The sequence below is a fragment of the Garra rufa genome, chromosome 3 (genome assembly GCF_049309525.1).
Source record: "Garra rufa chromosome 3, GarRuf1.0, whole genome shotgun sequence".
Taxonomy (NCBI): domain Eukaryota; kingdom Metazoa; phylum Chordata; class Actinopteri; order Cypriniformes; family Cyprinidae; genus Garra; species Garra rufa.
Window position 1 is genome coordinate 29,262,895 of NC_133363.1, and position 23,599 is coordinate 29,286,493.

General features: G+C 35.1%; 1 protein-coding gene across 1 annotated transcript in view; it reads left to right on the forward strand.

Moving 5' to 3' along the window:
• plxdc2b (plexin domain containing 2b) overlaps positions 1-23,599 on the forward strand; it is a 74,331-nt gene that overhangs the window by 37,970 nt on the left and 12,762 nt on the right. The window contains exons 3-9 of the mRNA XM_073836594.1: positions 1,577-1,723; positions 2,263-2,332; positions 8,686-8,808; positions 9,165-9,283; positions 11,433-11,532; positions 17,245-17,340; positions 17,611-17,692. Coding sequence (XP_073692695.1) covers positions 1,577-1,723; positions 2,263-2,332; positions 8,686-8,808; positions 9,165-9,283; positions 11,433-11,532; positions 17,245-17,340; positions 17,611-17,692 — 737 coding nt within the window. The remainder of the gene's footprint in view (positions 1-1,576; positions 1,724-2,262; positions 2,333-8,685; positions 8,809-9,164; positions 9,284-11,432; positions 11,533-17,244; positions 17,341-17,610; positions 17,693-23,599) is intronic.

The following is a 23,599-nucleotide window of genomic DNA, read 5'->3' on the forward strand; positions in this document are numbered from 1 at the left end:
TCATGCCATTTTGCAATTTTACTTTTTTACTACCTGTTTAAAAGTTTACATCCCCTTGATTCTTAATACTGTGTTATTACCTGAATAATTCTCAGATGTGTTTTTTTGTTTAGTGATTTAGAACAACTCACTTGTTCATGAGTCCCTTGTCCTGAACAGTTAAATTGGCTGCTGTTTTTTTTTTTTTTTCAGAAGAATCCTTTATGTCCCACAAATTCTTTGTTTTTTCAGCATTGTTTGTGTATTTTAACCCTTTCCAACAATGACTGTATGATTTTGAGATCCATCTTTTTACACTGAGGTCAACTGAGGGACTCATGCAACTATTACAGAAGGTTCAAACACTCACTGATGCTTCAGAGGGAAATACGATGCGTTAAGAGCCTGGGGTGTAAACTTTTGAACAAATTGAAGATGTGTACATTTTTCTTATTTTGCCTAAATGTCATATTTTTTTAAATTTAGTACTGCCCTTTAGAAGCTACAGAAGATACTTGCATGTTTCCCAGAAGACAAAATAAGATACAATTACCCTGATCTTCAAATTCAAAATGCATTGTGTTTCCTTCTGGAGCATCAGTGAGCATTTGAACCTGCTGTAATAGTTGCATATGAGTCCCTCAGTTGTCCTCAGTGTGACAAGATGGTCTCAAAATATTACAGTCATTGTTGGAAAGGGTTCAAATAAAAAGGGTTCACAAAAATGCTCAATAACCAAAGAATTTGTTGGACCTGAAGGATTTTTCTGAAGAGCAGTGGGCAGTTTAACTGTTCAGGACAAACAAGGGCCTCATGAACAATTATCACTAAACAAAAAAACACAGCTGTGGATCATTCAGGTAACAACACAGTGTTAAGAATCAAGGGGATGTAAACTTTTGAACAGGGTCATTTTTATAAATGATTTTCTCTTGTGGACTATATGTAAATGTTTTATGTGAAATATTTTATTCAGGTAATTCCTAAATACAACATGACATACATTGTGTTTGTAAAATTTTGACTTAAAGTGTATATGCCTACGTGTCTTAATCACTATATCACCTCTTTTTCAAACCAGCTGGTGATATGACTGACCATTCATTCTCTTCACCCAAGTTGATAGGCAGAACTGGGCTAAAAGAGCTCAGTTGCCCTTTTGTTGTTTGGATATCGTCATTTTTTCCAGGCTGAGGCTAGACACCAATACAGGTGCCGCTGATCAACTCGCACTTCATTAAAGCTTTTAGTTTCCCTCATAAATATGTGGCCAGCTTTGAAAGCACATATAAACTAACAAAGATTGGCTCATTTTTTGTAAACATGCCTCTGTATTTTGTTCTTTTGGGAAAGCGTTTGGGTGTGTTTTTAATACTGAAAGACCTGAAATGGTACTTATTTGTGACGTGATAATCAGAATGGGCTCATGGCCCTTGATTGTTAAAAGCCTACCATAAACAAACATGGAATGTGTTAGGCTGTTTCTTAAAGTTTAATAAAGCAATAATTCACCAGATAGTGAACAATTTTGTTTGAATTTCTTGACAGTAAGTATTGTGTCCTTTAACCTGACTGGCTGTCTAATATTTCCCTGCAGGAGGACACAGATCATAACTACTACACCTCAAAGACTTATGGCCCCAGTGACCCTATGAGCAAAGAATTATGGGTAAATATTGATCAGATGGACAAGGAGAAGGTGAAAATTCATGGCATCCTGTCCAATACACACCGACAAGCAGCGGTAAGACCATTCTTTCTTTCTTTCTTTCTTTCTTTCTTTCTTTCTCTCTTTCTTTCTCTCTTTCTTTCTTTCACAAACAAATAGAAAGCAGTACACATCTAAAATGCAAATATGAAATGACTACAATTAAGAACAGTTACTGTTCACATTCCATTTATTTTCAAACTAACCAAGTTATTTAAAAAAATCCTTTTATTTGTTGCTTGTGGAAGGGTTTGTCTGCTTTGTGGATTTTCAAAGTAACTGACCAAGTGTTGATCCTCTCTGAATTGGGATCAGGTTTTGGTGTGTCGCCATCCCATTACTGAAACAGACTGTGATATCCTCACATTGCAGTTTCCAAACAAAAGAAACCACAGCGGACAAGCGCACCATAGATTTAGGACAGAAGTCAAATTTATTAGCAGAGTTATGTTCGCTTTAGCCGACCACAGAATGAGTCCGTAGAGTGTGTCTAGATCTACACTTGCTGTATATTTTATTGTAATCACAGTCTTTGTATAATTGCAAGCTAAACTTTGTCTTGTTTTCATCCTCAGCGGGTCAATCTCTCCTTTGATTTTCCATTTTATGGGCATTTGTTGCGAGAGATCACTGTTGCAACCGGCGGTAAGTCAACTGTCCTCCTGCATGTGACGTGTGCAGCACAGCCAACGATGAGGTTATATGAGAACGTCCGCCTGCCTCCGTGTGATATGATTATTGTATGGCTGAAGCAGAACATATGATCTATATGAGCTTCAAGAGGAATACATAATTGATTGGTTCTTGCTTGTAGGCATAAGAGCTTGACTGTGAGTCACTGTGTTGTGGTTGTGTTTATCAGCTGTGAAAGGTTCCTCTTAATAACGGCTGACCATGCATGCTGTAGATAGGAGGGCATGTGTGGGGATTTTTATTATGATTGCGGTTCATGTGATTCACTGGCTGCTGGAATGTGTCTTAGGATGAAGCTGTGAGAGTGAGGGAAAGATAGAGACAGAAAACCATGGTATAATTTCTCCCTATAATTACATCAGTCATCTCTCTGTGGTTATAAACGGTGAAACTCAAGTGATCTAAATTTCCCAGTGAAGCCGTGCTCTTAGGAGCGAAAATGCATGAGCTGTATCAGTGGTATAAGACATACTTTTCCTGCCTTAAAGGGATAGTCCATACAGAAATGAAAATTCTGTAATTAGTTACTCACCCTCATGTCGTTCAAAAGTGGTAAGACCATTGTTCATCTTCAAAACACAAATTAAGATATTTTTGATTAAATTCGAGAGCTTTCTGTCCCAGCATAGCAGGGTGGCCGCGGATCCTTAAAAAGTCTTAAAAAGTCTTAAATTCCGTTGTCCTAAAATAAGGCCTTTAAATGTCTTAATTTGTCTTAAATCTAAATCCAAGGGTCTTAATTTTTTAATCTTGATTTTAGAGGGAATGTCTCCATCATTAAAATGTTTGTTTTTTTACACTTTGAAAAGGAAACGTTTATCGTTTTGAGGAGAATCTCCTGCGCGGCAGAGCCATATAAAAAGAGAGTTGCGACACGCTTTGATCTCGCCGCCGCACGGTCACGTGGTTCATGGAGCTCTCAATAGTTCCAAACAGCTCCGCGCTGTCAATGTGTTTGAATGGAGTTAAATAGGATAGACAGCAGTTTTACTATATTTGCAGCAATTTCGAGTAATTATTAACACATAATGTGCATTGATTGTGTATTGATAACTTCTCTGAATACGCTTTACAATCGCATTTTATTCTGGGGAGTGATAAAGAGACATAATTAATATGTTCTCATACTCTTTGGCACTCAAATGTGACCAAACACCTTAAGTGTAACTTTTATTCAATTAAATAACTGTAATATATATAGTTAAGTTCTATTTAGTAAATATTTTGAGGAGGTTTTTTGTACTTAATATGTGCAATAATGATCCTGACCATTTAAAAGACAACATTTTCTAATATAGTATTTAGATTACAGTTAGTGTAATATTTAAGGTTAAATACATCTGCATGTGTATTTGGACATGATCAAACACTCTTTTTTTATACAGTATGTTTCGATTTAACGATTTAATGTTAAATAAAAAAAAGTAATTTACTCTTGTTTTATGATATTCAAATATACAACATAAGTGAATATTATAAAAGGCAAGCAAAAATGGCATTTAACATAATAGAAAAGATGAAAATAATGTTTAAAAAAACACAAGGCAACGAATTGCATTCAGCATACATTTTTATCGTGTTTCTTGAATGCAGTCTTTACTGAAACTCATTCAACCTCCTACAGTGAGAGAAAGATTGCAGAAAGACTAAAAACATAAAAATATGACAACTAGTATCTGGTTATGGTCACTATTACGGTGTTTCTCACGTTATCCAGCTGCATTTACAGTTTAACTGTTTATTTTTTAACGATAAACATTAACTATGACACGCTTCATAAAATACCACTATTGGCCAGTTTTTCGAGAGCTCAACTGATGCGTTAAAATGTCAAGAAATGCAGTAATTTCTTCAATATACTTGCGACTGTGCTTGAGAAGCGCTGAAATGAATGGGCTTCAATGGAGGAGCTATTGGTTGTTTGGAACTATTGACCGCTCCATGACACGCTTTACTTCCGCATTCCTCAGTTCCTATGGAAGCCTATGGGAGTGTCGCAACTCTCTTTTTATATGGCTCTGCTGCGCGGGTTCTAAATCTGTTCTGTTACTAGACACGCGCTTGCTTGACAACGCCTCAGTGTTGCCAGATTTAGCGGGTTTCCGCCCAACTACACGCATTTGATTCGCGGATTAACTGTTAAGTTTAACCATCATAAAGTAAAAGTTTATAATTAGCACATGTTTTGTCTTGCCACTTTACCAATTCCAACAATTTAAAAAGGGAACACGCACATTTTTTTACCGCTGCCGCGGACACCTGACGCGAGCACGCGCACAAAGAGAGAGAGAGAGAGAGAAAGAGAGAGAGAAAGAGAGAGAGAGGCGCGATTCACACAGATTGATTCCTCTTTAACTTCTATTTGAACTGAAACGTACATACAAAGTCATGTCTTAATACCCGTTTTGGTATCCTGGTAAACACAGTCGTTTATGTCTTCAGTGAACCGAGATAGCTGAGAAAGATGCGCGCCAGTATTAGGAACGTGCATTAGGATTTAAAGAGACAGCGTCCTATAAATACCTGCAGTGAGAAGCACTAGTTATTTTACAATTAATGATTAAAGTTCCACTCCTGGATACTAGTGTTATAGATTTTATTACTAACTTTATGATTTTATTACTAACTTTATGTTGTATTCATTTACACTTGTCATTTGTGTAATTGTTCTTGTTTTGTTACTGAACTTTAGTTCAGCTAGTAGTTTTTGCTGTGGATTAGAAGTACCTAAAGTAAGCATTCAGTAATTAGGAAAAAATATATATATTTTTTTTTGCTGATCCGAAAAATGATCCGATCCGTGACTCAAAATCCGTGTTTGTTACACTGTTACATTGGCTTCAAAGTGTGGGAGAGCCTTGACATTGTCATGGAATAGAAAATAATTTCTTCTTCTGGAATAGTGTTTTCTGTTGAATATTCCCAAGAAAAATCAGTTAAATAAAATAATATTTTAAAATATTTTCATAGTTTTGTGATAGACTTTTGCGGGACTTTCAATTTGGTCTTAAATTTTGTTTGAAAAGGGTATTAAAAAGTCTTAAAATGTCTTAAATTTAACTTGGTCAAACCTGTAGACACCCTGCATAGACAGCAACCCAACCGACACGTTCAAGCCTCAGGAAGGCAGTAAGGACATCGATAAAATAGCCCATGTGACATCAGTGATTCCGTAATGTTATGAAGCTACAAGAGTACTTTCAGTGCAGAAAGAAAACAAAAATACCAACTTTATTCACAATTTTGTGAACCATGCTAGCAAAAGAGTCAGAATGTGCACAGTCTAGTTTTGACCTACAGGCAAAAGAAGTAAAAAATGAGTTCAGTAGCAACCCCAATGCTTCAAATAGTAATTAAGCATCTAAAATGATCTTTATTTGTATGTTTTCTGAGAGGAGTACCTTTTTCTCTTCACACTTCTGGACAACTGCTTCTCACCACAAGTTGTAAGTCTATTATTGCAAAACACAGTCTAAACCAGTGAAATATAATTTTCAAACCCATGCTGATGTAAACAAAAAAATCGCGCTGACTGACATTTGCAAAGCATGTGCATATCACGCACCTCTCTGAGAGTGCGCAATCTCCCTATAAAGTACATTATTGCGAAATAATGTCTTGGCGAGATTCACACAAACATGATCTGTTATGTCTTACATGAACGTTTAGTTAAAGGTTGGGTAAAAATCTGATGTGTAACATAATTAGATCCATGCATTACAGTAGGTCTTAAAGGAGTAGTTCACTTTTAGAACAAAAATTTACAGATAATGTACTCACCCCCTTCATCCAAGATGTTCATGGTTTTTTTTTTCTTCACTCTTGATGAAATGATGTTTTTTTTTTGAGGAAAACATTTCAGGATTTCTCTCCATATAATGGACTTCTATGGTGCCCCCGAGTTTGAACTTCCACAATGCAGTTTAAAAGCAGCTTCAAAGGGCTCTAAATGATCCAAGCTAAGGAAGAAGGGACTTATCTAGTGAACAGGTTGGTTATTTTCTAAAAACATTTACAATTTATATACTTTTTAACCTCAAACGCTCATCTTGTCTAGCTCTGCGTGAACTCTGTGTATTCCAGTTCATGACAGTTAGGGTATGTTGAAAAACCTCCATCTCATTTTCTCCTCCAACTTCATAATTGTAATACTTTGCTGCAGAAGTACCGACCCAGTGTTTACAAAGTGAATGTGCAAAGAAGATGAAACACCCTTTACAAAAAAGGTAAAACAGTGATGTATGGCAATTTTAAAGTTGGAGGAAAAAATTAAATGGGAGTTTTTCGACATGACTGTCATGAACTGGAATACACAGTGGCACACACAGAGCTAGACAAGAATAGCATTCGTTAAAAAGTATATAAATTGTAATTTTTTTTTAGAAAATAACCAATCGTTTGGTAGATAAGACCCTTCTTTCCTCAGCTGCGATCATTTAGAGCCCTAAATGCATTTTGGAAGTTCAAACTTGGGGGCACCATAGAAGTGGAGAGGAATACTGAAATATTTTCCTCAAAAATATAATTTCTTTACGACTGAAGAAAGAAATACATGAACATCTTGGATGACAAGGGGGTGAGTACATTATCTGTAAATTTTTGTTATGAAAGTGAACTACTCCTTTAATATAGATCTGTCTCAATGTTAATCAAACATTAAAAGAAAAGACAGAATCACTCGCTGCTCTTGATTAAACTACTGTTTATTTGCATCTTTGTTCTTATATTTTTTTAAATAGCTATATTGTAATTAATAATTTACTAATTATTATTAACAAAAGAATATGCAACGTTGCTTGGTGATTTTACTTTGAAATCTTCAGAAAACTTTACTCGATTTTTCTTAAAATCAACTTTATTGCCTTCAAATGGCTGTAGCTTGGTAATTTTTTAATCCAAGTCATGTATCATTTTGAAGGTATTTTATGAGGTATTATTGCAAATTTTCCCAGCCTTACTAATTTGAACCAGAATATACAGATGATCAACTAAGACAAAGTCCATTTAAGGCAAGTCATTTCACTTGGCGGCCATCTTTGAAATGCCTCTTGGGCATGCAAGTGCAACTTCTATCTCTTTGAATGGGGAAACATAATTAATGATTTAACTTCTTATTTGAAATCACCAATGAAATCTGACAACTGCCTCATAATTGTTGTTTTAAAAACAGCCTTATTTTGTTAGGCTAGAGCAGCCAATGTGCATGCACAGTCCCGAGCGCAAGTTTGGGAATCCTGCCTGTTTCTATAGGAACCGGGGCTTCTAACGGCAGCTGCAGTGACACGATTACTTTACTAATCAACGATTGGCTCTTTCATTTAGAAGGCGGGGCTTATTTGCCATATTGGGCATTGCACTTTCACATTCATAAGTATAAGGAGTGCACAGTCTTCCTATATATGAAGTCTGCGATTAAAAGAGATGGACGTTTTACATCAAACAACTGTGTCTGCAGGGTCAGAAAGGTCACATATTTTATCAAAATATCTTAAAAAAGGAGAAAATATTTGAGAAGTGGAAATAAAGTGCCTAATTAATATTTATTACTTAAGCATATAATTGAAATTGGATGTGGTGTCCTTTTGTTGTTTGTGTGGTCTAGCATATTGACTGAACACATGCTGCTCAAATTGTTAGCATGTGGCCATCTTGTTTTATGTGGCTGCTCCAATTGTTACCATCTTAGACCTTTAAGTACACCTTTACTGTGTTGGGCTTTAGAAATTGTAATAAGTAAGGTAAAATAAGTGTGCAGGTTGCTATAATAAATCATTTTTGAAGATTTACTTTTCTTTTTTGTTTATCCAATAATACTAAGCCTTGTTTTATTTTATTGAATTAAATATAATGAGTTTTTATGTGCTTTGTGTTTACAGGGTAAGCAAAGTTGGTCAGCATAGTCCAGGTTGGCTGAATTCCTGTGGAAAGATTTGAATTGATTTAAGCAGACAAATGCTGAAGACACATTTTAGATTATGTATGTGTGGAAGGTCCTCTCTCCTTTCTGTGAGTGGGATGGAAAGAGGCATTTATATGGCTAATTAGAGTATTAATCACTTTGGAGACAGGCCAGGGCTGTTTGCCAGGACGCATAGATGAGAAAGGAGGAGACCACAGAGATTAAGAGTAGAAAGACAGGCACATGTTTATGCATTTGTGCCAAAAGAACATTCTTCATAAACTAATTGAGTAGTTTTGTCCTAGTATCATCTTGGAGATCACATTTTAAATATATTTGTATTGTTATTTTGTATTAGGAATATGTATTGTAAAGATTTATGGATTGTGTGTTTGTGTGTTTTCAGGGTTCATCTACACAGGAGATGTGGTTCACCGAATGTTGACAGCCACACAATATATCGCTCCACTTATGGCAAACTTTGACCCCAGCCTCTCCAGAAACTCAACTGTCATCTATTTTGACAATGGTAAGAGACAGATGCATTGGACTATGTGTGTGTGTGTATGTGTATGTGAGAAGTGTATACAGAGAGTGTCCTATCTGACAAAAATATATAGTGAAAAAATATATTGGTACAGAAATATCCAATATATATCTGTCAGACCTACCAATCTTCAAATGCACACACACCCATCAAAAACACTGTACCTTGACTTGCTATACATCAAATGTGTCACTTTATAGATTTTGTTATGTTTCCAAGATGTCTTGTTTACAGAGGCGTACAGGATCAGAAACTGAAACTGTATTATTAGTAGAGAATATTAAATATATTCTCACTAATATATAAAATAATATGATTTAAATGCATTTGCTTGATAGGAACTGCTTTGGTTGTCCAGTGGGATCACGTCCATCTCCAGGATTCTTATAATGAAGGAAGTTTCACCTTCCAGGCCACATTACACAACGACGGACGAATTGTCTTTGCTTACAAAGAGGTCTGATAGATATTTCTTTTCTTTTCTTCCTTCATATTTCTTTCATCTTGTTTTCTATTTCTCTCTCTGTCTGTGACATGACTCTTCTATGATTTCTTCCTGTTCCATCAGTGTTTGTGTGATTGGGTCAATGTCACTCTCTTTTCAATTTGCCACTTGCAAACATGCTCAGGTACCATGTAATGGCAAAGTGAAGTAACCAGTACAGTTAAGATCCGTTTCCATCAGTTTCACAAATCATGTGCAGTCAAATGTGACCAGTGTTGGGGGTGATACACAAGTAACAAGTAACGCAAGTTATGTAATCGGATTACTTTTTTTCAAGTAACTAGTAAAGTAACACATTACTTTTAAATGTATGAAATAATTAAATTAAATAAGTTACTTTTTCAAATAATCACCACAAGTTGTTTTGTTTTTCCATTTATTCACTGACAACTCTCCTGTGTCTGTGTTGAGAGAAATCAGTAATACAGAGGTACTTTGGATTTTTTTATTTCACATTTGGTGTAAAAGGGCATTTACAGTTACCACAAATATAATGATAGGTTTTTTGTTATTAAAAACAAATAAGCAAGTCCAGCCAAGGTGATAAAAAAAGTAGTGCAAAAGTAATGTAATGCATTAGTAACACAATTAGTTACTTTTTTATGGAGTAATGCAATATTCTAATGCATTACTTTTAAAAGTAACTTCCCCCAACACTGAATGTGACATACTACAAACGCTTGTTTTTTAATCATCAAATAAATCAAATTAAATTATATTTAACTTTAATATATTTGGTTATATATATATATTTAACTATTTTTATTTTATATTGTATACATATATTATTTAAATATAATTAATTATATACATATTATGTTGTGTATTTATTATATACATATATAAATGTATTTTATATACACATACATATATGTGTATAATATGCTGTTCAAAAGTTTGTGATCAGTAAGATTTTTAATGTTTTTTATTGGATCAAAAATGAGTAATATTGTGAAATATATGTGTGTGAATATCTATGTGAATATAGTTTAAAATGTAATTCATTCCTGTGATGCAAAGCAAAATTTTCAGCATGATTACTCCAGTCTTCAGTGTCACATAAACCTTCAGAAATCCTTAAAATATGCTGATTTATTACTGACGTTGGAAACCGTTGTGCTGCTTAGTATTTAGTTGTAACCTGTGATACTTTTTTCAGGATTCTTTAATAAATAAAAAGTTTAAAAGAACATAATTTATTTAAAATAGAAATCTTTTAAAATATATTTTTTTAACATTTTCTTTTTTAATTTTTTTAAAGAAATTAATACTTTCATTCACCAAAGATGTGTTAAATCGATAAAAAAAAGTGATAGCAAAGACTTATATTGTTAGAAATTATCTATATTTTGAGAAAAATGCTGTTCTTTTTAACTTTTTATTCGTCAAAGAATCCTGAAAAAAGAATCACAGGTTCCAAAAAAAGAATTAAGCAGCACAACAGTTTCAACACTGATAATAAATAAGCATACTACAATGATTTCTGAAGGATCATGTGACACAGAAGACTGGAGTAATGGCTGATGAAAATTCAGCTTTGCATCACAGGAATAAATTATATTTTAAAATCTTTTTAAATGGAAAACCATTATTTTAAGCTGTAATAATATTTCACAATATTGCTGTTTTTCTGTATTTTTGATCAAGTAAATGCAGCCTTGATGAGCATAAGAGAATTGAATGGCAGTCTATATATATATAGAGATAGATAAATAGATAGATAGATAGATAGATAGATAGATAGATAGATAGATAGATAGATAGATAGATAGATAGATAGATAGATAGATAGATAGATAGATATGTAGTGTTATGCAAAATAAAAAAGAGATAGAAATATATAAATAAATATTGTAACCCTCTAGTCAGAAGACATTCTTGTAAAGATTTATTTGATTATTGCAAAGCATATTCAAATATTCAACCCACAAACCTCCTAACTGAATTATGCTTCTCCTTCTCCCCATGTCTCTGCTCACTCCATATCTGCTTCTTTCTTTCCTTTCTATTTTGCTTTCTTGTGTTCCTTCATACAGTCTGTCTCGCTACACCTCCTCAGGTGGATGATGGATGAATGAACTAGTATGTGCTTTCATTTCAGGTCCCAGTGCAGATCGCAAAGATCAGTTCTGTCAATCATCCAGTGAAGGTTGGACTGTCTGATGCCTTTGTGGTGGTCCATAAGATTCAACAGATTCCCAGTGAGTGACCATGACACATAACACCCATAAACCATCTGCATTCTCTATACCAAGTGTGTGTGTGTTTTTTGGTAACTCAAATTGATGACTGAATTTGACAACTGGGCTGTATATGAGTATGTTTGTTCTGACAGTCGATTACTTCTGGGATGACCTCAAAGCTCCATCCTCTTCCTCTTCCCAAGCTGTCTGTTTGTTGTCTGGTGTGCCAAGCAGAAAAAAAAAGTCTTTGATGTTGTAGTAACAGTGAGCCCAGCAGGACCAAACCCGGCTGTGCTGGAGAAACAAATTTAGCAGATAAATATGTCTGGAGTTGGGCAGTGTGTGAGTGTGGGAGAAAACAGGAGGAGAGGAGATGTTTGCCGTCAAGACATCGTGAATGGAAGCTCATGATTTTCCATGACAGCTTATTCTCTCCGAGCGTATGTGTGTCTGTGTTTGTTTGTGACTGTCTGCTGAGAAAGGGCAGGATTTGCATCATTCTTTCTGTCTGTCTGTCTGTTACAATATGAGAAAGAGCAAGACAGCTCTGAGGGGAAGGAAAGCCGAGAATGAGATGGAGTGATTGAGAGTGCTAAATAGCCTGCGTGGGTCTCGCCTCTCTTCCACTAATTAGTATCTGGAGACTCATCAGGTGACTCTGTTTAAGATGCATAAGCACACACTTGCATATCTCCAGGCACTATCAGCATGCTACTAAAGAGTTTTGTGACACCCCATGGGCAAGAACTGTAATTACCCACAGGAAGAGAAAAACAGCTGGCAATGAACAAGCAACAATTTCCTGTCTTAAACTTTAGCTGCTCCTTTATTTATTAATACTCCAACATTGTAGGTTTCAGCAAGGTCAGACAGTTACTTCCTCAGCTGCACACACACATTCACTTTTATCAGAGAGATTCCCCCCTATCGTGCACATTCATCTAGAAAGGGCACACATGAAAAGCCATATACACACCTACAAACACACATTGATTTCACTTGATTAGAAAGCACAGAGGTGACCCCAACTCTTTACACAAACTTGTAGACATCAGTAAACTTAAAATGTGATTTGCATGATTTATGAGCATTTTTAAATAGAAAGAGCCACTAAAAATGTTAGGGTTTTTATGTTTCACCTGCAAACACATATAGAAATCTTGCTATGGTATGCATCCTTTCTTCATTCTAATTCAATTTTCCATTTCAGTGCTTTTAGGTAATTCAGCTACCAGTCACGTAGATGATATATTACTGAATGCATCTATATCCATGCATGCGTGTGCATGCATCTGATTCAGTGTGTGTATCAATGATGGGTGGCTTAGCTTTAACTCAAAGGCTATTATATACTGAATCTCTTTCAGATGTAGGTTGATTAACCAATACATTTAGATTATAAAAAGTCAAGTTTGTCTACTAGGGAGTTGTAGGGATTCATGGCATTAGAGACTTAGTATGAGTACAGCATAACCAATGCATAGTTTACCTGAGGACAATTCACACTGCGACGACAGATGCTGACAAACAGAAACAGTTTGTTACCCCATTGGCATCTATTGGCACTGGTCGGTGCTCGTTTTCACCTTTTAAATTGGTGTTTGCCAGTCTTGGATCATCTGAGAAGTCAGCTGTTGGCAATTCACACTGCACTGACAAGGTTGCCTTTAGCAATGTAGCTCTTTTTCATTCTATGTTAAATGTAATATATTTTATTGGATACGAGATACCAAAGAGATGACTCTTTTAATTAGTTTAGTAAACATAGAGGTCTTTTTTGTTTTTATGTTTAACAGTGTGTTGGATCAGAAGTTCTTTTAGCGAGAATATTAAGTATTCTCCCCTGTCACTTCAGTTGGCACTGGAAACTACACTGCTGCTCAAAAGTTTGGGATCAGCAAGACTTGTAATGTTTTTGTAAAGAAGTCTTTTATGCTCATCAAGGCTGCTTTTATTTGATCAAAAATACAGAAAAAAACCTGTAATACTGCAAAATGTTATTGCTGTTATTCCAGTCTTAAGTGCACTTAAAAAAAATGCTTTTCTTACTTAGATTTTTGTCTTGTTTCCAGTCAAAATATCTAACAATTCTTAAATCAAGATGGATTTTCTAGATGAGTAGTTGTTTTCAGAAAAAAAAAAAGTCAAAATTAAAGTGCATTTTTGCTTGAAACTAGCAAAATAATCTGCCAGTGGGGTAAGAAAAATAATTTTGTTTTCTGTTTGAAATAATGTTTTTTCTTACCCCATTGGCAAATTATTTTGCTTGTTCTAAGCAAAAACTCACTTAATTTTGACTTGATTTTTCTGAAAACAAGAAAATTACCAAAATATCTAAATATTCTTAAATTAAGAAAGATTTTCTAGACAAGTAAAAAAAAATTCTCGTTTTCAGAAAAAAACAAGTCCAAATTAAGTGCATTTTTGCTTGATACAAGATAAATAATCTGCCAATGGGGTAAGAAAAATAATCTTGTTTTCTGTTTGAAATGATATGTTTTTGCTTACCCCACTGGCAAGCAAAAACTTGTTCTAAGCAAAGACTCACTTAATTTTGACTTCTTGTTTCTGAAAACAAGAAAATATTTTTTACTTGTCTAGAAAATCCTTCTTGATTTTAGAATATTTTGATATTTTGGCTGGAAACAAGACAAAAAATCTAAGTAAGAAAAACATTTTTTGCAGTGTGTCACATGATCCTTCAGAAATCATTCTAAGATGCTGATTTATTATTAGAATTATTAATGTTGGAAACTGTTGTGCGGTCAAATATTTTTTTGGAACCTGTGATTCTTTTTTTTTTGTCAGGATTCTTTGATGATTAACAAGTTAAAAAGAACAGCATTTATTCAAAATATAAATCTTTTCTAACAATGCTATCACTTTTCATTAATTTAACACATCCTTGGTGAATAAAAGTATTATTTTCTTTTAAAAAAAGAAAGAATAAAAATTTACCGACCCCAAACTTTTGAGCAATAAATGCTGTTTTTTTTTTTTACTTTTTATTGATCAAAGAAACCCGAAAAAAAGTATCACATATTCCAAAAAAATATTAAGTAGCACAACTGTTTTCAACGCTGATAAATCAGAATATTAGAATGATTTCTGAAGGACACTGAAGACTGGAGTAATGAAGCTGAAAATTAAGCTTTGTTTCACAGGAATAAATTACATTTTAAAATATATTCACATAGAAAACATTGTTTTAATTTGAAATAATATTTCACAATATTACAGTTTTTCTGTATTTTGATCAAATAAATGCAGCCTCAATGAGCATAAGAAGCGTGTTTAAAAACCATTACAAATCCTATTTCTACCTATTTCTTACCTATAATCTTAACTTTTTCTTTACAGTAAATCATGCTTCCCAATGCTAGAAAAGAGTGTTTAATGTGGGTTTTGTCAGTTACAGACTAGATACAGAACTCTACTGAGCACATACAACTTTACTGGTTCCTTTTTAGGCAATGATTCCCATCATTTAACATGAAATCAACCTTCTCCTTCTATTTGTGAAATGGCAGACATGCCCAAGTGAATACATGCCTTGTACAAAAAAAGACAGACTAGGACAATTTCACAATTATAGATAACATCTCGTTTGAAAGTAAGTATATTAACAAAGTGCAGTAAATGGTAAAACTATTTGCACTACAAGCCAGCGAGTTCATATTGTGACGTGCAGTGGTGTTCTAAAGCAAAGTCCTTACTGCTTTTTATGTTTGTTTTTATCTATTGTAAATTCATGTTCCAGTTACAATTAATGTTGACACATTTTCCAGGTTAAATGAATAAATTAACATTTCTTACACTATCAATTAATACAAGATCTCATGTTTTTAAGCATTTTTTACATTTATTCTAAAATAATAGCCAAAAACGCAGTAACAAATTTTAGAATTCATGTAAGTTTTATTTTTGAGCTGATGTTCTTTTGAATAGTCAACTTGTTTCTGGATCATCGGCCATCAAACACTGTAGGTCTCATGATGTAAACATAGATTCAAGCAGCATAACAGACCATTTTTGTACAACTAAAATAACTGGATACAGATTACGGCTGAAGCCTTGCACATTCAAGATAAAAGTGGCCATTCATGCTCTTACAGTTGCGATCTAAATTATTCAACCCTCTAGAGACAGCAGTACTTTACAAATACTTTTCTGAAGATTCAGGGCATAAAAATTGCAATTATAACAGATTACTGGCATATTAAAAGTGATAATGTCAACATATAATATAATAATTTTGAGTTATAGGATTTTACAGCTATGTCATAATTATTCAACCGCTATACAAAATTGCTGTTTTTAGTCAATTATTTGTATGGTGGGGAACAAAATTGTCTTTAAAAACACAATTAATTCTTTAGAAACTCTATTAACATTATTTTGAGCTGTTACACATACATACATACATACATACATACAGTTGGCCCATTCATGTGCTGAAGTTGAGTAGCAAATACTGTATAGCAAAGTCAACAGAGCTCTTACAAAAGCTAAGAAGAAATTATTTTATTACTTTAAAAAGTCTAAGGCTACAGGAATATTGCCAAGACATTAAAAGTTCCTAGAGACACAGCTGGCATTCCTTTATTATAATGTGTTCTACCAGAAAACCTTTGAGGGTGTTGAACAAAAAAGCACAATGTCATAAAAAGTTTGATCAGAGCAACTGAGAAAAACCTGCAGCGACTTGCCGCCAAAGACTTGCAAGACGACCCAATGAAAAGAGGAAAAACATTTCAATGCAGAATAATGAACACTAAATAAGTATGGCCTTCATGTTGAGGCATCTTGCTGAATGCCACTCTTGACCAAGAAGAACAAAAAGGGTGTCTTGAACATGGTAAAATTGATTTGGACAGACCTGTGGAGTTCTGGAAGAATGTTTTATGGAGTGTTTTTAGACCTTTGGATCAAAAGTATGTCTGGTGCAAAAAAGGCTAAACTTATAAGCAGAAGAACACCATCTCCATTGTCAAACTTGGAGGTGAGCCAGTCCTGTTATGGGGTGTTTTACAGTTGCAGGAAGTGGAAATCATGACTGTTTAAAGGACATCATGGACTCTTTGAAGTATCAGGCCATTTTGGCAAGAATTGTGATGCCTCTGGTGCAAAGACTGAAGCTAATGATCAATGGACTTTTCTCCAGGACATTCCAAAAGTAATCAAAATCGGCTTATGCTTTGTTCAGAGATCAGTCATAGAATGTTCTCGAGTGACCTGTTCAGTCTCCAGATTCAAAATCTTAAAAATTAAAACTTAAAAATATGGTTGAATTTGAAGAAAGCAGTGCCAATGTGAAAGCCAAAGATTATCAGTGATCTGAAAGCTTTTTATTAGGCGAGGAATGGGCCAAGATTGCAGTAGAGAGGTGACAGAAGCTTCCAAGCACATCCAAGCAGCGTTTATTGAAGGTTTTAAAGAATAAAAGATTGCACATCAAATTTGATTTTTGGGGGTTGACTAGTTTTGAACATTAACTTTTTTTTTAGAAATCCCCAAATGTGTATCAATAAACCTTCTGTAATAGTGTACTGATGCCTTTGTTAAATTGTTTTCACAAAATCTTTTAAGAAAAAGTCTTGCAGGTCAAGGGGGTTGAATATTTTCGATTGCAACTGTACATTAAAAAAAGAAGGTGTTTGCTTGTGCAACAGAAGTTTCAACAATCCCAATGATTCACATGGCAATTTTAATGTGTTTGTTTGACTCTAGATGTGCGGAGGAAGACTATCTATGAGTATCACCGAGTGGAGCTGTTAAAGACCAAAATTACCAGCAGTACAGCTGTAGAAATGATGCCACTACCCAGTAAGCCAATGGACACACACAATACCTGTATATATACATGCACACACAAACAGTCTTGCTAATAGAACTATAAAAAAAAATTATGTGATGTACCTTATAGCTAGTAGAGGCTTGTATTGTTGTACCTCTTATCTGCGATGTCAGATTTTATATTAAAGTTTTTATCACAAGTTATATGGAAATCCAGTTCATTGTTCTATTAACCTTCTGCTCTAATCATGATTGATTCTGTGCTGATGCATTTTGGATGTCTGTTTTTGTTCTCCGCAGCATGTCTTCAATTCACAAGCTGCACTTCCTGCATAGCATCACAGATTAACTTCAACTGCAGCTGGTGTCACCGGCTCAATAGGTGAGAAAACAAACCGCTCTTCATCCATCTCTCTCTTCTCGCTACTCTAATGTCATTTTACTGGAATTGGAGACGCAGTTCTCAGACCGCTTGCCTTGAGGTGGTGCAATGAACGAGGGGAGTAATTTACATTTTACAAGTTCTGTCAGCAGTTGCTGAAACACAAGCACTCTCAGCGCAGACATTCACAAGAAGTCTGGAGATAATTCACCACTTCTAATTCAGCAGTCACAATGATACAAGATAGCCTTGAATTGTGCGAACAAATTGTAAACATCACGTGTAAACTATTAACGAAATGTCTCTTGCATCTTGCTTTGAATCTTTCAAGGTAATGCTACTTTAAATGTAGCAGATAATCTGTCCTTCTTTCCTGAGAAAGTGAGAAAGAGGGAAAATAAAGTTACATTCCTGCTGATTCATGCCCGGGCCCTCACCTCTCGAACCCAGACGGCTTTTCTCTCTAGATCACATACCAAAGAACAGACGAGACACCCGACCTCCTTCTGCTTTATTTTCCTGGCAATCCTTCCATCTGTCTACTCTTTCAATCCCTCGCTCTCATTCTCAAGCACATACATACACACCCACACGCATGCATACACATACTCTGAGGGGTTCAGGAATATAATATCCCAGTTGGTGTTTATTGTGAGATTTAGTTTTTGACTGGCGGAAAGAGGAAAAAAGCCAGTTCGCTTCTGTTAGAGGAGTTTAACTTTTTCCCTTTATGCATATGTGCTGCACACATTTTCATTGCAGTTTGTTATTTTATAAATCATTACGTTCTCAAAATAATGATGCATGGCACAAGCACATCTTTCAATGTCAGTAAGACCTTGGTTTTTCCATTCACTCTGAGAAACCTGCTTCTAAATCGGATGGATTGTATAATTAAATCAGAACAGTGAGTCTTGAATCGTCTCCTGGTAAACAAGGGAGTTATATTCAGACTTCATCAATATGCATAACCATTTTTGTTTGGCTGGAGGTTTTGAAAACAGTATAAAGTTAGAAATTGCTGCAGTAATTAAAAGTCAGTTTTTTGGCTTGAGGCTGTGTGTTTGTGTTTCAGAGAGAGAGTAAAATAGCAGGCTAATGATACAGTAAATGCAGGTAACTCAGTTGACTTAAGCTAATAACTGACAGTCTGGTCCTCCCAATGCAATTTATCAACAATTTACTCCTGGAGAGAACAGACGAAGTCTAATCTGATGCAGTTGACAGACACAAAAACAAGCTGTGACTGAACAGAAGACTGTAATGCTATAGCAAGGTCTTGGCATTAATATCTTTCATATTTCATTACTCTAAAGTAATGAAATTAACATATGAGTGTATTAGTAATGATTATGTGCATCAGAAACTTAGATTTGCATACTTGGAAAGCATTCTTTCACCCTCAAGGTCAGATTATTACTGGATCAGAATAAATTTGAGCTGACTGCATTTGCAGCCATTAACATGTAAATGAGATTATGAAAGGTTGGAGAAGTGCTGACGAAGGATGTGGCCGCCACCGCCATAGGCAACCTCAAACCTACAGAGATATATTTCAGTTTTACTTGTCTTCCTTGTACGATTCATCAGGGCTCGGAGTAACCGCTTGGGAGAGAAAAGAAAAAGCAGACATAATGACCATGGCAAAGCTACAAAAGTACATTAGACAAAATCAAATTTGTTAACTAAATAATTAAATCATTTGAAACTAAATCCAATCTGTTTACTATATAATTAAATCATTTGAAATCTAGTTTGTAAGTTTTGTACTTTGGGCACTTTTGGCTTATGTTATTGGGTTTTGGGTCATAAGAACACATGCACAACATATAAGAAAGCCTTGTCATGTTACTTTCTCCCTAGTAGGGGTTCACTGATAGATTTTTGTATAAAACTGTAATTTACGAACAAGAAAATTTAAATGTAGATCAGTAAATTCAACAACGCACACTGCTACTAAATTCTGTTTTGTATCTTTAACATAAACTGACAACCATCATAATAAAGCAGGTGGTAAAAAGTTCAAAAGCTGAAGTATATAATAATTTATACAACAGTTCGTTCTGGTTCTCAAATCTGATTGGTTGAGAACCGTGAGATATTCTACTGGTATCGCCCTTTCACAATTTTGTATCACTCCGCGTGTTCTAGCCGGGACCGTTTTTTCTGAGTTACATGGCGGATGTCTAAATCCCGTATCATTTTATAAATATTACTCTTTTTGTGTCACGGAATGTAGTTTTAAGAGGTTTTCAGGCGAGAATGTACTTTTTTATAGTTCAAAAATGCAGTTTGTTAATAAAGATAACGTCTGTTTGAAAATTTGCTTCGTCGTTTTCGGACGTGCGAGACCCATATCGTCAGGGGGCGTTCTGCACTCATCAATCCACTCAGAGCGCTCTCACCACGGCCAGATCTTCAGGAATTTACTGCTGGCTCTGATGTCTCTGTAGTGGTTACACATGACATGTAATTCATTATGGGTAAATAATGACGGGCAGTCTTTGATCTCATTAATTTATTATTTGTTCCAGAGAAGAAGATAGTTCATGTAGCATGTTTATGTAAATTCAATGCTGAATGCTGCCTTTACTCTTGACTGAATTGCCTAGGAACTTTTTGATGTCTGTTTTTGTTGTTGTTGTTTATTAAATATTATTACTCAATAAATAAAAATGTATATAAATTAATGTATTTAAATGTATTTAATAATAGGCCTATGTCACGCAACAATTGAATATCGAAGAACGTCTCTGAGTGGGGAGACGGCAGTTCCGGTTAGCTTTTTACAATGGCGGAGGCCGATAAATACCGCTGGACCAAGTCTCTCCGTAACTTGCCTAAAGTCACCTACGACGACGTGGTTCGGATTGTAAATGAACACTCTCAAGTAGAAACGTCCAAACTTAGGAATAGTTTGCCGAAGGTTTTAAAAAAACACGCTAACATAAATTGTAGAAAATTAAACTGACAAGTCACAGCGGCTAGGCCTATAAATCACATGTATTATATTCTGAAATACTAAATTGCATTTCAGATTATGCAGTTTTCTGTTGCTACGTGGGCGCTCAGTTTTTTTTTTTCGTTTTTTTTTACATTTAGCCAAAATATAAAGATTCAGCGCTTCACATAAGCAATTTGGTTGTCTCGACAACAAATGCTAGACTAAGACACTCTTCTCATCTCCTCGAATGCAAAAAACATTAGCCTTTATAAATACAGTGCTGTATTATAAATACAGAAAACGTGTACTTTTTCAATCAACAGTTCTTTATTTACCTTAAGTCTGCAAACAATCTGAAATGCTTCAAACTGCGCGCCGCACTTCATTCACGAGAGAGGCGGGAGGAATAATACGGTTTGACTGACAGTTTGAGGAGCCAATGGCGTCACGAGGTTTAGTGGAGGTGGCGCCGCTTACTGACCCAGTATCAGTGAACCGTGGCAGTTATATTTCCGATTTGAGCTTAAAGTATAGAAAAATATATAGCTTTTAGCTTTTGTTGACGCTATCGCGCTACTTGATCAAAAAAAGAGCTTAGCTACTGAAAAGCTATTTGATTCAGAAAACAGCGAAGCTACCACCACGCTACGCTACTGAGAAATGTAGTTAAGCTGGAAACTAGCAATGACCGGAAGTTCTTTCTCCCTACTCCACGTTCCGGAAGCAGGAAGTGAGACATAGGCCTATAGTACTTAATTTTGAGTAACGTGCGTGTATTCTTGATGGTGAATTTAGTTAACGTTACATTGTTCCGCCTTTAGATGGCGACAAGAGACCGTGTTATGAGTGAGCAGTTAATAGTGACTTGGGGACTTTTAAACTGAAGTTAAGCGGGAGTTATTTTTTATGGAATGATATTCCGGTAGGGATGTAACGGTATCAAAACTTCACGGTACGGTAATACCTCGGTATGAATGGCACGGTACGGTATTTATTGAATCATTTACAGGGAAAACAAAACTAATGAAGAGACTCGAAAAAAGTGCCAGAAGTGTTTATTAAACAGTTTACATGAACACTGAACATATCAATGGCATACGAATTAGCCATCTATCTGTAAACTTTTAAACAGGAGCTTCAATTTTTCAATTTTAATTGAAAAAAATTATTAAACCATGTAACCACGTTACTTTTTTTTCGCAGTACTTTAGCCTACTTTGTGTAGTAACGAAAACATTCATTTCAGTGGAAAAATAAGTCCAAAACTATGTTTTAACATTTTGAACAATAGGGCTCCACAATCTTTTGCATTTTTTTTTTTTTTTTTTTTTTTTTTTAGAAATTCTTGTGTGTTTTTATTTTTCTGATAATCAAATGAAAGAATAAACATTTATTTTTAATCAAATGAAAAATAAACCCTTTTAATTTTTGGCAAACAAACAGAGGTTTACTGTTAAAATCAATACATGGAAGAAAAATTATATTCAGTTTAAAACGTTTAAATAATAATTGTAGTATTTTTGTTCTACAATTAAGTGGTTAATCTTGTTGTAATATTTATTTTTTATCATATATATTGTTTTATGTAAATTATTTCAGTATGAGTGTAGTAAAAAAACAAAAACGTGTCTCCTCCATTCATACACACAGAGGCAAACGGAACATGCAGGATTCATATTAAAACGGTCTTTCTCCATTTCAGTTTTCACAGACACTAGTCCATATCGCGATTTGAATTAAGTGACAGACCAACTTTTGATTTATTAATCCTATAATCGACAAATTCCGTGGCATTTCGCGCTATAGTAAATTCCGTTTTTATGAATGGAGTCCGCGATCCAGTCCGTGTTTTCGCGGAGGAGACATTGTAAACGCGTGACAGTGTAGAGACAGAAATGACATGCCTTCGTGTAAATAAGATAAATAACATAAGGCAATTTAGTTTGTTTAATAAAAGAACAATGTATAGACCTGTTCTATAGGAAAGATAACCTTAAATGACTTCTATTGTGATCTGGCGCTATATCGAAAATAAAGGGAACTTGATGTTCAAGGGGGGCGGGCAACAGACCGCAAAGGATGACGGCCACACCTGGGCTGATGGGAATTGTAGTTCCCGCTACCTCCCGTTCGCTCCATTCGCCTGAGCAAACTTTTCTTAGAAGACCTATGGTTTTATCGAGTCATGCGACCACGGTAGTATCGAAAAAATTTGCTATTGCGGTACGACGGTATTTACAATACCGTTACATCCCTACCGGACATTATTCAAACGGAATTGCAAATTGTATTTGCAATTGCGTTTTCAATTTGAGGACGCATAAAATGTGACATAATCCAAACGCAAATGCAAATCGCACATTACCGTTTGCATTTTCGTTTAAGCGAACGCACAGTGACTGTCAAATTTAAAATGGAAATGCAAAGTCCGTTTGCATTTGTGTTTCCCATATCTTACGAGTATTGACCCAGTCATATTTAAATAGCAATTTCAATTACCACGTCTGCTTTTTCACTTTCTCTGCGTCGCATATGTAGCCAGCCAAAACTCAAATGGAATCGCAATTCCCTTTGCATTTCCAAACCATAGGTCCCAACACGTACACGCCCCATAGCATAATCCCACCCTTGACACTGATTGACAGGTTTCCGTGTAAGGCATCAAAAATGGAAATACAAAGGGAATTGACCATATGCATGAAATACTTCCTTGTTTAGACAAGCCAGCTAAGTCATTTCCGGTCAACTGTACTGTGCCATAGCCTAATATGAGCGTACTTTGTTCGTTTTCTCTACATAATCCATTCACAATCGAAGAAAAGTGTTGTTTGTCTAAGAGGACCAAACGTCCATGTATACCGTTTCAAGAATGACAAATGCCAGTTTAAAAAAAATTGCGAGTAAATCGGCTAAATATGCGCTATGAGTCATTGCTGTGATTGACAGTAATAACCGGACCAAAC